Source organism: Phaethon aethereus, assembly GCF_964289735.1.
Source record: "Phaethon aethereus genome assembly, chromosome: 3".
NCBI classification, from domain to species: Eukaryota; Metazoa; Chordata; class Aves; order Phaethontiformes; family Phaethontidae; genus Phaethon; species Phaethon aethereus.
The window spans coordinates 68,442,802-68,458,755 of NC_138576.1; the positions used below are offsets into that span (position 1 = coordinate 68,442,802).

The window sequence follows — 15,954 nt, forward strand, 5'->3', positions numbered from 1 at the left end:
TGGCTGTCAACGCTTCTCTCTTCTATATTTGCCATTTGTTTTCCTGGCACTCGCTGTATTCTCAAGTGTCTCTAAACTTTTCTTTCTCCTAGTCTTCCAAACTCCCACTACTTTTATCCTCATTTACATTGCTTTCTATCAGCTTCCTTCCACCGTTATTCCCTCTGAGATATATAACACGCCTGCATGTGTTTCTCAGTCTTGCACTGATTTTAGCTCAAAGGCTTAGCAAAAATTTGAGATGATCTTGAAGGCTTTTTTTGCCATTATGAAAGGAATTATATAATACACTTGGGGATTTTTTGTTTCAATTCTATTTCTTTACACAGAGAACATGAAGCCCTGTCTCCCAGAACACACTAGGAAGTATTTTTGTTGCTTACATCAGGGTTACATTGTAAGTGCTTCTTTGACTTTTTCATTGTTTTCCATCATACTCTTGCCGCCTCATTTTCACAGACACCACTGAAAGCAATCCCCAGCTCATGCGTTTGCAGTCAGTTTTGTCTCTAGCCAGACATCACGCCCATTTCAGTTCTCACTTAACGAAGAGCTGTAATTGTTCCCTCCATCAGCTTCAATGAAACAGACTAAATACACCCAATAAGTGAAGCGATTGCCTTTACATCAAACGTACAGTTGCTCTGGGCCAGCCAACTTCTAGTACACCACCACAACATCCCAGTCCTATAACTGCTCCTTGTTCTGTTCCTTTCTTGTCTTCCTTTTGTCTGTTCAGCCGTCATTTCCCTTACATTCTCGTTTCAGCACTCTCCCATGATAGCTATGACACAATACAGCCTCCTCTCCTACCCTGTGCCTCCCTCCAACATGCATCTTCCTTTATGCCCTGGAGCACTGACATTCTCTTGTCTTGCAGACAGCCATTTTGAGACCAGGGCAAGTTTGGCAACAGGGCCATTTAAAAGAAATCTAAAAATATTTAACTATTCTGTCAGAATGAGAAGATGGCAGACACTAAAATAATTCATATTGCAATTTGTGAGATCCATTGGAAACCATTTTTCTTCAGTGGTTCTCATTTCTTCTGCTGTTCTTACCCCTCCTCAGCAAAACCAGAAATCCCTGGAGGTTCCTCTGGGAAGTGGTGATCCTGCGAGATGTGCTTTCCAGGGCTGGTCCTTTCCTCCTTTCCAGCAGCCTGGTCCAGTGAAGTACTATTAACTGGGCCACGGTAGCACAAGGCTTCTCCAGCGAGTGCAGCAGGACGAAGTGCAGAGGCCTGGCAGTGGAGGTGCTCGAGGGCCTCCCAGACCTTTGGAGAGCCTCAGGGCCGCCCAAGGGGCAGGTTTTTCAACCTGATAAAGGGATTTTAGTTGCAGCAATACCTCGACGGGAAAGTTCTCCACGGCTCCTCGGGCTAACGTGCCAGTGGGAGTGAGACTGAAGGGCTGGGGAGGGCGTCGCCGCTCGGCCCCGGAGAGCTGGGATGGGGCCGCCGTTCCTCACGCTGGGCCCGCGGCAGCCCCGAGGTCTCCAGGCCCTGCCGCACGGCGGCTGTGGAACGCGCTTCAAACACTAACGAGCCACGCAGGAGACGCGTGAAGCTGTACGGCCGCCTCCGCCCGGTGCTGCCGGGCTGCCACTGCTCGATATCCGGTCAGGCCGCCCCTCCGTCCCCCGCCCCTCCCGCTCAGCAGGGGGCGCTCTTCCCGGGCGCACCGCCACCGGAGGCAGCCCGCCCACCGCGCACGCGCCCCGGCGCCCCGTGCCGGAAGCGGAAGCGGCCGGCGCCAGTCTCGGGAGCGAGAGTCGTTGTCGACCGTCCGTTGCTGCAGCTTCGCGTCGCTGCCCGTGTGATGGCGGCTACGGCGCTTCCCCCGCTGCCGCCGCAGTTCAAGAGCATCCAGCACCATCTGCGAACGGCGCAGGAGCTGGACAAGCGCGAGCCGGTGGTGGCGTACTACTGTGAGTGAGGCGGTCGCAGCGCCGCCCCGCCCCGCAGGGCCTGGTTCGGCCCGTCGCGTCCCGCCCTGCCGCCGCTCCCCGCGGCTGGGGCCGCCACCGCCCCCCGGCCACGAGTCGCTGCACCGGACGCAGCGCGCCCTCCCCCCCCCCCCCCGCCTGGCTTGCTGCGTCGCGCGGAGCGCCCGTCGGATGTACAGAGATGTGGGGGCGGGGGCGAAGCCCCACCTCTTGGGGCGGTGCGGGGCGTTGTACGGTCTTCCGTGCCTGCCACTTCGGCCGCAAGCCGCAACTCGTCTTTCATGTGCTCTATTTTTGCAGAGTTAAGCCTCTTTGCCGTCATAGTGGATGTGCCCGCAGCCTAAATACATGCTTGTACGCACGTGTATAAAGCCCAGTCTTCTGTGTTGGGATAGTCCAAAGAAATATCCCAAAAACTAACATTCGAGAGTCTTTTCAGTCCTGCTGAGAAGACCTTTTTTCTGACCTGTATTTGAGTAAGCAGTTTGGGTTTGAGAGTCTTTAATTCTTTTAATAGCGTCCATTTTATATTCTGTAAGGCTTTGTCACTTCCTCAGGGTTATCTAAGGGGGAGAGTGGGTGGCTGTCCATTTCATCTCCACTGAAATGAGCACAGCAAAAATCATTTTTTCATACTGTAAATATTTCAAATTAATGTGTACATTTTTCAAACTAGGTTAAGGGTTCTAAGCTAGTGGTCCTGAGGGTGGTCTGTGAGCCTTTCTAAAAGGCTTTCCACAGTTAATTGAAGTGCAAGTCTGTTGTTACTAGTTTCAAATTCCTGTCAATCCAAAGTTAATCACCACACATGAAAAATTTCTAGGAGTAGCAGATCGCCAGAGATGTATGTTTATGTTGTTTGTTTTTTTTCTTTTTATTGAGATACGAGGAACTCATTTGGGGGGGTTTACCTGGCAATAGCTTGTCTTAAACAAAGAAATAAAAAATAGAAGTAGAACTGATAGTTTAATTTGTAAGGCAATCTTAAGTTTAGGAAGGATGAACTCATGAAATTCAGTCTTCAGAAAACTCAGAAAAAACTATCGGCTCAGTGTCAGAAGAATAATTTTTAATTTTTGTATGTTATGCAGGAATACTGTGCTAATGTGCAAAAGTGCCACCAGAGAAACGAGGTAGCCACATATTAGAATGCTGGATGTTCTCAGTAGTACTCACTCTTTTTTTACTTGAAAAACACAGGACAAATCATGTATGATTACTTTGTGTGGCAGGAAGCACTAGCTAGGTCAAGTTGCACTGGTTTTTTGTTTTTCTTAATTTCTTTGGGTTTTTTTAACCAAATGTAACACCCTGTCTGGCTATACAGTAAATATACTAGCATTTAGTGTAAGTAACAAAATACAAGTCTATTTTTATTTTAAAACAAAAATGTTTTGGTGGCTGATCTCTCTTTTTCTTAATGTCTTTTCCATTTTGAAACTTAATGGAAGTCTTAGTGTACAGGGGAAATTTAACTGTTGAATAATTAGCAGTTTCTGTAAAGTCCTTTGCACTGTCTGTCCTAAGTAGCCTGAAAATTTGCATATCATATTGTTTCATTTGAGTACTTCAGTACATCTGATTTGTTACCGTGTGTAGTGAAAACTATATTCTAGAGATATCCTTCGCATTACATTGTTAGTTAAAGTAAAAAGCGGTGACACCTCTTATTCAAGACAAGTCTTGCTTGGATCCTTTGTTCTTGTGAATACACAAAGGAGGAGAATTAATTTTCAGCAGTGTTCTACTGATGACACTTATTTCCTCCCATGGTTGATGAGTTTGTCTGGATTGACTAAAATGCAGAATTCCTGTTTCACAGGAATGTTTTCTGTTATTTTAATTCTGGCTTTGAAGCAAAAATAAGGTTTATGAACCATTAATTTCAAATGTTGTGGGTTTGGAACAATTGTGTAGAATCCCAGAGTATTAATAATTAATATTGCTGCTGTCAAAAAATGTACTCTATGTACTTCTAGCATGCTATGAATAATAAAAGCTTTCTTAAAAAGGTAGGATTTTTAAAGTGTAAGCCTGGGTATACAAAAGTTTTTCAGGATACTCATCAGATAAGGTTCTGAAAGCAACACAGATTTTATGTGGAGTTAAAGCAACGTTTCTCATAAGGTGCTTCACTGAAAAAAACCTGAACATCTCTCTGCTGAGCCTTTGAAATATGTTTCAGAGGTGGTCTATCCATTTGCTAGAATGTATTGTGTGGAAGGAATAGTGTGAGGAAAGCTTGATGTGTGCTGGAACCTGTTGTATTCTCTGTGCTGGCGCTTCTCCACCAGCCTTGTCTGTAGGCGTGTGCCTTGCACCACTGTGCATGTTGTGGGCCCAGGAGGGTGGTGTGGCACAGCAGCCAGCCGAGGGGACCCTGCAGTGAAAGGTTGTGAGACGGGACAGTGCTGCGTACTCCATCACAAGGCTGCTTGCACAGCCACTGAATGAGGGGGAACATCTGAATTTTGTTCATATGATGGATGTAACTATCAGTTCGAAGAAAAGAGTAAGGTGTTTATAGCTCTGGAATGTTGCCAGAGGTGGTTCATCTCTAGCCAAAAGCTTTGGTCCTAATAAATATGTTTCCTTGGCACAGTAATTTTCAGTATGGACACATGTTTGCTAGTTTTTGGATTATGTGCATTTTAGTTCAATTTCACTTGTATATTTCTGATAATAAGAGCTGCTACACAAACTGATTTGAATATCAGAAGGAAGTGAACTCTGGTAAGATGTGTTTGCTGTCTATATAGCTCAGCAATAAAATGGTCAGGAGGAACTACTTTCTGCTCATCTTAATATTTTTGTCTCTCATCAGCATCCACTGATGCCGGAGGTGTGCTCTCAAAGCTGGGAATTTGAATGGCAGTTACACATTTTATTTGCACACACCATTTAATTTTTTTTTTCTCTTACGTTTTTTGGGGGTGTAGTTCATTTGAAGCATTAAACTAGCATAAATCAGCACTGCCACCTAAAGAAGATACTGTAGTCCTTCTCTGGCCTTTCATTTCCAACCTTAATGTGCTTCAGAAGCAAATGTTGATGGAATTGTATGACGAAAAACAACAATAATCTACTATTCAGCCAGGCCAATTCATTACCGCATAAACAGCTGTGCTCCCACACAGACAGAGGGCAAGACATAGTGGCTTGGGGCAAAGATAGGACTCCTGCTTTTATGATATTGCTAGCATATGTTGATTTAAAGAAACTGTAATTTGATGAACTTTAATCTCTGTTTTACACAATGCCACATAATTTTCCACATGAAACACTGGAGAACAACATTGATGCTCTTGTGCACTGTAACGCATCAGAGATTCTTTTTGTGGTGGTACTTGCTAGAAACATTGTAAAAATTTAAAAACGGTTCTATTTCTGGTAGTCCTTACAAAGCCTTCATGCTCAACTCCATTTTTTTTAGGTATTCACATTCAAAGCCCATACGATCAGTAGCTTTATACGTTTTTTGTAAACTGTTATACTTTTTTTAGCCTTAGCCACTGTTAGTAGATGGACATAATTGATTGAAGCAATAAAAATATATTTGCTTCCTGGCAATTTGTACCATAAATTTACTTGGTTGTAAAATTTGTTCTACTTAGAATGTAGACTATAGAGAAATAAAGAAACCAAGTTTATTTTTTAAAGTTTTACAGGGCATGATCTCACAAAATAATTCTTCTTTTAAAGAGATTACCTGCTTTATGGTTAATGGAAGTGTTCAGCACTGTGGTCATCTGCCACCTTCTTTTAAAATGCTTACCTCCCCATATGATACTTTGTCTCACATTTCATATTATTTTGTTAATTGTCGTCATTAAGTATGTAACTGTTTCATGTTCAGTAAAGGTCAGCTGATTTGATAGGTACAAGGGGATACCAATAAAGGATGCTACATTGATTGGCTAGCAGAAGGAAAATAAGTGATTGGTGGTCAATAAAATAACTTTATGTTAAAAACTTATGTGAGTCCAGCTGTTTGGCTACTTCAAGATGTTCTGCAAACACAAGGAGGCAGGCTTTGATAAAAAAAATCTCTGGCCTCTTTAATAACTAAAGAAGTTACATCTGTAACTGTGCCATAGGCAGTTTGACTCAGAAGGGTTTTTTTGAAAAATTGTAAGGTTTCAGAGGTAGTGCTGTCTTTTGAAAACTTCTGTTTTGGTGTTTAAAGCAAAATTTTCTTTAGTAGCTGTTGTTTCAGCCTTTCAGTAGTGTTGTTAAGCTCTTTTCAAAGACAATTTGTGGTTTCTTTTATACTTTCGTACTTAATGGCCCTTGATGTTCTAATTCAGAAGTATCGAGAGAATGCCAGTGAGCTGCTAGAAAAGCACTGCTGTTTCGTGATACATAACATCCTAACACACAACAGTGTTTGGCTATCCAGTAAATGCAACATGAAAAAATAAGGTGTTGAAGAAAATATCCCACAGTTCTCAAATTCTTGAGATAGAAGGCACCAGAGAAATCCTTCTGAAGGATCTTACTATTGTGTTGACATTTCTGGGGTTTTTTTGTAGGATCAAGCAGGGGAGAAAAGCAAGAGAGACAACTTTTTTTCCACAACGAGTTGACAACCTCTTGAATCAGAAGTCATTCAGCTTTTAACGGAAATACCCATCTGTTAAATGTGACTGACTTTTTACTTTCAAGTTTAGTCAGACATCCTTGAAACAAGCTTCTCACTATATAAGTGGAATTGAAATGCATAAAATAATGTTCTTATAACAATCCTTATCCATTAAGATCAAATTCATGAGCTCTCCAGTTTAAATATTCATTTTTGTACTAGTTTTATATAATCCATTTGTAAAAGTACATTTTCCATATTCTCATATTGCTGGTGGCAGAAAACTGTTTTGTGTGCTACTAGTACTACACGTGATTTAAAGCCCATTATTAGAGATTACATACTGAAGAATAGATTTAATCTGTTCTTTACTCAGGATAAGTTAATCAAAATGGTCAAATATTTAAGAAGTAGATACCCATTTCATAGTGTACTGTGAGATTTGTTTTGATTGTGCTATGAGTAAAGGAGGAAAATATTTCTCAGTTTCCTTTCTCTTCCTATGCTTTCTATTTTTTTTCTTTTCAATCTTAGCTTGTTTGCTCTGATTAGTTTCAAAGATTTGTAAGTGTGAAAACTGTACTCTTAAAACTCTGTTTTGTCTGTGGAGACAGAAAAAACAGTGAGAAGTGATTGGAATAACAGAGATAAATACATAAAACTCACAGTCCTCAAAGCAAACTGTGGGTACAAGCAAAAATTAAAGATGATGTTAAATATTGTGTAGTATTTTTGGCACTTGTTCTGATTACATAGGTAATATTTTAAAATAATCTGGTCTGACAGAGATAGGAATGAGAACATAAAATAGAACAAGTGTACTTCAGAGATTGAAACTTTATTTCTGAGGTATGTGTACATGTATAAAATTCCCAAAGTTCAATTGTATGGTGTAAATATACTAACATGCATTTTTCCACCATATAATTCACAGTTTTTTGGTGCATCTTTATGCAACTTGAACCTCTGGAAGTAGAATTAAGAACTGACTTTTTCTCCCTTAGGTTTGCTGCTCCTTCTGAAGAAGGGGTGCATCAATATCAGCATTTTAATTTGCAGGATCACAGAATCACTGAGTTTTAAGGGAACTTTGTATGTCATCTAGTCTAATCCCCTGCTCAAAGCATGATCGCTAGGTGGTTGGTTGGTCAGGACTCTGTCCAGGCAGATTTTGAATATCCCCAAGGATGGAGACTACAGAGCTGATGGGAGCAACCTGTTGCAGTGTGAGATTATCCTCCCAGTAGAAGATTTTCCTTATGTTTAAAAGGCATTTCCTGTATTTCATTTTGTGCCCATTACCTCTTGTCCTGTCACTGGGCACCACTGAGAAGGCTTTGTCTTCACTCCCCACTGCCCCCTTCCCCACATCAGGTATTTATGCACATTGAAAGAACCTCTGAGCGTTCTTTTTTCAAGACTAAAAGACAGTCCCAGCTCTTTGTCTCTTCTGATATGACAGATGCTCCTAGCTCTCCATCAGCTTTTTGACCATCCCTGTGTGTCTCATACTGGGAGCACGGAACTGGACCCAGTACTCCAGGTGTGTCACACCAGTGGTGAGTAGAACGGAAAGATCACCTCCCTCAATCTGCTGGCAATGCTTCTCTTAATGCAGCCCTAGATGCTGTTAGTAATTAATGTCAGGAGTGCACTTTGGAGACTTATGGTCATGCCCGTCTAGGGTGCTTTGGTTCACCTCACAGAGTAGTTTGCTTCCCACATTTGTATTCCAGCTGTTGTCTTCCTGTAACAAGCAGTTAAAAATATTTCTCTGTCAGTGGTTTGACAAAGAGAAGAGGAAGGTGTAGAATATAAGTAAGTAAGAAATTACAGCCTGAAAAAGCCTTTCTCTTAATCAGAATGAAAATATGGCTAAAGTCTGTGGCAATGTTTTTTGTTACTACTTAATGTAAATTTCTTACTATCAAATGTCAAAAATATTCCAGTTCCTAATATTTTTTTTCTGTGCTAGAGAACTAAATAAACATGGAGAAAAAGAACTGTCATCTTTTGATCCTGTTAAACCAAGAAAAAGATGGATAGTAGGATAGAATTTAGAAGATAGAATCAACTTATTGTGCATGCTTGCTGGCTGGAACTTTTGTTCTCCAGTATTTTTACTTGGCACGGAGTTAGTTTAAAATGGGAGTGAGGGGAGTTTCAGTTGTTATCCAAACATAAATCTGGAATAATTTACTGTGTATTAGGAATGAATGCCTGGCACGTACTAAAGACAAAATACTTGCTCTGAAATTGTGCTGTGTATTAGCAAAGGAAAAATAACATGGTATTACGTGACATAAATAAAAGCAGAGAAGTTTCTGTAAAGCTCACTGTATAATTCCATCCAGCACACCCACACTTAGTATTTGCTGAACAAAGATTAAGGGCAACAAATCACGACATAAATTTTGTAGTTGTCTTGGCAAAACATTTTTCTGAGAATGATTACTTGCCAAGTCTTTATGAATTTGAAGATAAATGTCCTGTCTGCAAACCGAGAGTAAACCCTCTTTTGGTTAATAATTGCCAAAACAGTTCTGTCTTTGTGCGTAGAAGATTACAAGTGACTTTAGCTCTACTTATAATATTAATTAATATTTAAACATTAGCTCTATGTAGCCTCCTTTACCTCTTTCCTTCTTTACTTTATGCATGTACTACTCTTGTTGGCCACACAAAAATCTTTTTTGCTACTTGATTTGGGCAAAGGGGGCAAAAAATGTAGGTAGTCACTGTTATGAATTCAAGTGCATAAAACAAGAAGAACCAATAATTGTATTCATATACTTGTTTGTTTCCAGCTGTTCCAGATCTTCATCACAAATAGTGAAGAGAGATGACAATTGCAGGTCACTTATTTCTAAGATCATCTACATTCTTGAAATACTTCTTTTAGGCTTTAAAAACTTGAAAACTTTTGCAGCTACAATGTATGGTTTTAGTTGTCTCTTTATATCATAATTTTTTCAGCAGCTTGGCTTTTCACAGAGGACATTTTTTATCAAACATTACCAAGCAAATGGCTCCTGTAAGTGTAGTTGTTTAGTTTTACGGCATATTACTGTGGTCATTGGGGACATATGCTTTAAAAACTTTTTAGTGTATAGAGAAGCTCTGAAGAGAAGAACTCTGAAATAATTTTGATGTAAAATGGCATCTCAAATGCGGTATTTTTAAAAGGTGAAATAATGCAATTGTAATGCAAAACAACAAGAGGAATTCTTTCTGTGGTGTCCATACTGTTCAGGAGATTAACTTCTAGTTAATAGGAATTCAACCACTTGCATTCAAGCAAAATTTCTGTGGCTTAGCATGCACAGTAATAATACATTCCACTGCTTTTGCAATATTACAGAAACCAGAACAGCTGTATTTAAAGGAATGTAAATAGTTACTCTGTTTCCTTTCAAGATATGGAGGGGGAGTGGAACTGAACTCATGTTATATTTGGCTTTCTCAGCAGAGATGTTGGAGGCAGTAGACTTTTGGCCTCTTGCGAATGAGTTCTTTGCTACTGAGATTACCTGTCAATATAAACATGGACAACAGTTCTTTCATGATTAAATGCCAGTTTAAAATTTCACTGATGATATTAACACAGGAAAATTATGGTTTGCTCATTGCAACTGAAAATTCAGTAATGATGTGAGTTTTCCCATTTGTTGCAAGTTAGACAGGAAAAGGACATCATATATTTCACTAGATCAAAGCATGTCGTTCAATTACTATCATGTAGCCTTACCATAAGTAATATTTGTGTGATAAACTACACACAAAAGTAAAAGATATGTAAGAGACTTCTGACACCTTAATTGGCAACAGCTGTAGTATCAAAACCAACACAAACCAACATGATCTTACAGATAACCTTCCTGTAGCATACTTGGGGCATTTAAATATTAGAGCAGAGAAAAGGATGACAAAAGATGCAGACACAGAAAAACGTGTGTTTGGAAATAAGATTCTTTCCCTTAGGACTAAGATGTAGTAGTAATAATAAGACACAAAAATGCAGAATAGAACTAGTAGGCACTTTTTCCTGTTGTCTGTAATAAGGCAAGGGATTGCTTACTGCTTTCAGATTCACTCACATATTGCCTGTCATCCAGATAATTTCAAAAGCAAAATTTGAAAACATTAGAAGAATATTATTTTATTTCAGTATTGTCTGTAGAGGCAAATAACAAATTATTTCCTCTTCTTCCTATTCTGTTTCTGTCAGAGAATCCCTAGTTCTTTCAGTTTTTCAACTATTTCACTTGCTGTCTGCTTGATAAATTTAACGGTTGTCGATAGAGGTTTTCAACCCCTAAGCCCCACTTTTGACTAGAGCAGCACTGGGTAAAGCAGTAAGCGTACCTAAATGTAGTTAACATTTTGGTTGTCAGTGGTAAGTTTCAAACTGTGGAGAGTATACTTTCCTCCTGTATCTTCAGTTCATCAGTTGAAACTGATGTTTCAGGAGATTTTGACTGGTAGGCTATGATTTGCCTTTTCTGACCTGCAGGTTGCCTCATACTTCATTACAATCAGGTTGTTTTATCAACAGTATTTGAGTCAAGACTCTCTTTCAGTATGAATGCTACTAGGTAGTGATGCTCTGTCAATAGTAGTCTTCACAAACATCGTACTCTTTCTTGGATCACCACTTGAGAAAGAAGGAATAGCTTTTGCCCTTACCTCAGTGATTGCCTCAATGAGAGGCCTGGCTCTGGGCAGGTTTTGTTATACAGTACTACTTTTGAACATACTACTGTATGTGAAGAAGTGAATATGCAAAAATTCAGAACTTTGAACGTTCTTAAAGATTGCAGTAGACTCTCTTGTTAGGGTAATTTAAGTGTGCTTTGACCTTTTACCAGTTAATAAGATCTTACAGGAAATCTCCTTTCCAGTTTACAGAGACATTGATAAAAACGTGGATTTCATGGCTGGATGTGGTAAATGTCTCATATAGTCAGTTGTGTGGTACAGAGATGTAATTGCTGTGAGAGGTGGAACACATTTAGTCTTAGCTCAGATGACGTTAATAGTCTGTAGGATGCCTCTGTCCTTAATATCCGTTAGAGCTGCCTCTAGAGCACTTTCATGTTTTCTTGACAGTCTGTGTATGCTTTGGTTAATACTCCTGTGAGCTTGAATGACCTGAGGACTCTTGGGCACCTTGATTCCAGACTCTTTTGTTAGCAGGAAAGTGGTGTTGGTATGGAGCATTGCTTGATGTCACCCACAGTGTAAATTTATATATAGACAAGAAAAACATGTTTCTTATCTGTAACTATTGTTCTGTATTCTCTGTGTGTTCAAGACTCACTCTTCTGCATTTGTTCATTGGAATGCCTGAAGGAGTCTTCAAGTTTTTCTCAATCTCTGAAATCCTAAGAGGGGAAAGGCCTGTCTTTCTAGGGCTGCCTGCAAAGCATACAGATTTCACAGTCCTGTAAATACAACCCTTTGGAAATGAGGAAAAAAATTATCTTGCTTTCACTATTTAAGTGGATGTATTTGCAATGAATGTTCAAAAAAGCCACATATAGGTAACAGAAGAGTAACAGTTAAAAATAAGCAGATCCTCAAGACTAAAGACATTTGCAAAATTTCCATTTATATGCAGAGTTCTTTTTATGTAAATGAATTTTTGAAGAGATATGAAGATGCATACTTCCGTAAGTAAGATAAATCTATATCCAGTAATGACCATTTGTGTTGTCCTAACTCATCAGTCTAAAATGAATTTACTTTCCCCTGAAAATGTGTGATATTTGCATCTGCCAAAAAGAACTAACTGCTCTAGATGGCCCATAGGTCTAGCACTCATTATGGTAATTCCTGAGTTTTACATTATTAAGTCATACCATGAGATGTGTTCAGGGAAGTTTAGAATCAAGTATGTACTTTAAAATCAGTTTAATTGAAGACTGTAAGCATTAACTCCTCATCATGTGATAATGGTATTTTAATTGGCAGTAGACTTTAATTAAAGTGCCATAGATACAAATCTCTATGTCTTTCTGTGTTTGGATTTCTTTGAAATGCTATTTCAACTTTACATGTGCTAGTTTCATAATTTTTAATATTAACATGTCAGCATCCTGAAGATGAATAAGGTGGGCCTAAGAGTACCTATCAGTAATTAGCTTAATATTAGTGTTGTCACTTGATGAAACCTACATAGTAATTCTTGTTAAAATTGCTGTCTTTTGTTTGTCATGGTCAATTGTTGTCCATAGTCTTTATTCATTCCTGAAGTTTTGCTCAGAGGAAACTTTTACTTGGTTGTTCTTTACTGAAAACTTGCATACGAAGGTGCTAAGTTTTATAAATTGTCAGTGCAGAAGTAGAGAGGCACTGGAGGGCACAAGAACTTTATCAGTTTTTGGTGTCTTTAAATGTTTGCGCAACCCAACAGCCTTAACATTTAACATTTAAAAAATGTCAGCCAGAAAAGGAAGGTCAAAGAAAGCGTCCCCCCCTTGATGAGCAAGACTGGCAAACTGTTAGCAATGGATGAGGAGAAGGCTGAGGTACTGAATGACTTCTTTGCCTCAGTCTTCACTGGCAGTCTTCGCTTCACTTCCCACACTTCTTGAGGGGATGTCCTGCAAGACAGAGACTGGAGGAGCAAAGTCCCTCCCACTGTCAGAGAAGATCAGGTTCGAGACCACCTGAGGAACCTGAACATGTGCAATTCTGTGGGACCCGATGGCATGCATCCCAGAGTCCTGAGGGAACTGGCTGATGTAGTTGCCAAGCCTCTCTCCAAGATATTTTAAAAGTCGTGGCAGTCAGGTGAAGTCCCTGGACACTGGAAAAAGGGTTACTTTGCACTCATTTTTAAAAAAAGGGAGCAAGGAGGACCCTGGGAACTACTGACCTGTCAGCCTCACCTCTATGCCTGGGAAGATCATGGAACAGATCCTCCTAGAAGCTATGCTAAGGCCCATGGAGGACAGGGAGGTGATTTGAGACAGCCAGCATGGCTTCACCAACAGCAAGTGCTGCCTGACCAACCTGGTGGCTGCCTATGATGGAGCGACTACATCAATGGACAAGGGAAGAGCTACGGATGTTGTCTATCTGGATTTCTGTAAGGCCTTTGACGTGGTACCCCACAACATCCTTCTCTCTAAATTGGAGAGATGTGGGTTTGATGGGTGGACTATTCAGTGGATGAAGAATTGATTGGCTGGTCGCATCCAGAGGGTAGTGGTCAATGGCGCAATGTCCAGCTGGAGACTGGCGACGAGTGGTGTCCCTCAGGGGTGCATACTGGGACCAGTACTGTTTCCTATCTTCATCAATGACATAGACAGCAGGATCAAGTGCACCCTCAGCAAGTTGCGGACGACACCAAGCTGAGTGGTGCAGTTGACACGCCTGAGGGACAGGAAGGCATCCAGAGGGACCTGGGGAAACTTGAGGCATGGGCATCTATGAACCTCATGAGGTTCAACAAGGCCAACTGCCAGGGTCCTGCACCTGGATCAGGGCAACCCTCAGTATCAATACAGGCTGGGGGATGAAAGGATTGAGAGCATCCCTGCCGAGAAGGACTTGGGGGTACTGGTGGATGAAAAGCTGGACATGAGCCAGCAATGTGCAGTCACAGCCCAGAAGGCAACCGTATCCTGGGCTGCATCCAAAGCAGCGTGGCCAGCAGGTTGAGGGAGGTGATTCTGCCCCTCTACTCCACTCTGGTGAGACCCCACCTGGAGCCCTGCGTCCAGCTCTGGAGCCCTCAGCACAGGAAGGACATGGACCTGTTGGATCGGGTCCAGAGGAGGGCCACAAAAATGATCAGGGGGATGGAACACCTCTTCTGTGAGGACAGGCTGAGAGAGTTGGGGATGTTCAGCCTGGAGAAGAGGAGGCTCCGGGGACACCTTATTGCAGCCTGCCAGTACTTAAAGGGGCCTTACAAGAAAGATGGGGACAGACTTTTAGCAGGGCCTGTAGTGATAGGACAAGGTGTAATGGTTTTAAACTAAAAGAGGGTGGATTCAGAATAGATATAAGGAAGTAATTTTTCACAATGAGGGTGGTGAACCACTGACACATGTTGCCCAGAGATGTCTTAGATGCCCCACCCCTGGAAAGATTGAATGTCAGGTTGGATGGGGCTCTGAACAACCTGATGTAGTTGAAGAGGTCCCTGCTCACTGCAGGGATGTTGGACTAGATGACCTTTAAAGGTCCCTTTCAACCCAAAGATTCTATGATTCTATGAGCATTCAAAAATTTTTCATCTTTGCAGTCCCAAATAAGGAATGTACACTTTGGAGTTTTGAATAATCAGTTGTATTTAAAGTGTGAAATTCTACTTTTAAAATCCAGAAAAATGAATTAAATTATGATGCTTACCAGCAGAACCTAGGTGAATTTTGTAGAGAGTGATTAATTTTATTAGACAAACTGATAATAGATGGAAAAGGCAGACAAGCTTTTGAGCATATAATACTTTCTTTTGCAGCCAACATTGGGGTACATGCAGATTGAAAACAACTGTGTTGTATTTGTGTTTACTGAGATAATTTGAAGGGAAAAGGCTATCTCTAGTGTATAAAGAGATGCTTGGAAGGAGAGAGATGATAAAGCTGTGAAGCAAGTAAGGATCGCTTTGCAGAACTATGTGTCCTGCAGGAAGGACATTGAGGTATGCCATAATAACTAGCTCATGGTAATATTTGGAGTTACAGCTTTTAGTTCTTAAGCTATGCATTTGAAAGTGTTTTGTAGGACTCCCTTGAGGGTCTGGAGTGAGAGTTAGTGGAATGGTTTCTTTTGTGAAAAAAAGTTTTGCATTTGGTTACTGAATGTTTCTGTCCATTTTCCCTTCTCTGTATGTTAATCCTAGTAAATGATAGCTGTTTGGTTTTACCCACAGTTTCCTGAAGTATATAAAGTTCTGCCATGTGCATATCTAGAATTCATAGATTTTTGGTAGTAAAAAGATAATTTTAAATCAGATTATGTTGATCATTCATTTTCAAGATCATATGAAGAACTGGCAATTTTCCTTGCAGGGAAAGTTTAATAAAGTCTGTCTTGTCTGATTTAAAGATCAGGCTTGTGTCCCGTCCCGTGTCTTTTGTTAATATGTATGCATATACATGGATATAATAGATGCTTAATTCCATTTGTTAAAGTGGAGTTTTAAAGCTAGCTAGTTCCTGCTACATGAAGTTCCATTTTTGAGATATATCCATACACTCTCTACATATATGTAAGTAATATGAAAATTTTTCATGTATAATTAGGGATAAAAATCAACTTGAAGTTCCTATTTGAGAGACTCGCAAATAAGGGTTGTGATTCTTTACAAAAGCACTTAATATTGCATCATAACAATTAACAACCATCAATCTGAAATCAGCAAAAATACTCACTGAGAAAAATAAAGCATAATTCTTAGAAAAGTA

General features: G+C 40.4%; 1 protein-coding gene across 2 annotated transcripts in view; it reads left to right on the top strand.

Annotated features, from left to right (window-relative positions):
* Positions 1-1,820: 1,820 nt before the first annotated feature.
* Positions 1,821-15,954, top strand: part of VTA1 (vesicle trafficking 1) — a gene marked incomplete at both ends in the record, with an annotated part of 41,166 nt that continues 27,032 nt past the window's right edge. For both annotated transcript variants that reach the window (XM_081998460.1, XM_081998461.1), the window contains one exon: positions 1,821-1,929. In XM_081998460.1, the coding sequence (XP_081854586.1) occupies positions 1,821-1,929 (109 nt within the window). The remainder of the gene's footprint in view (positions 1,930-15,954) is intronic.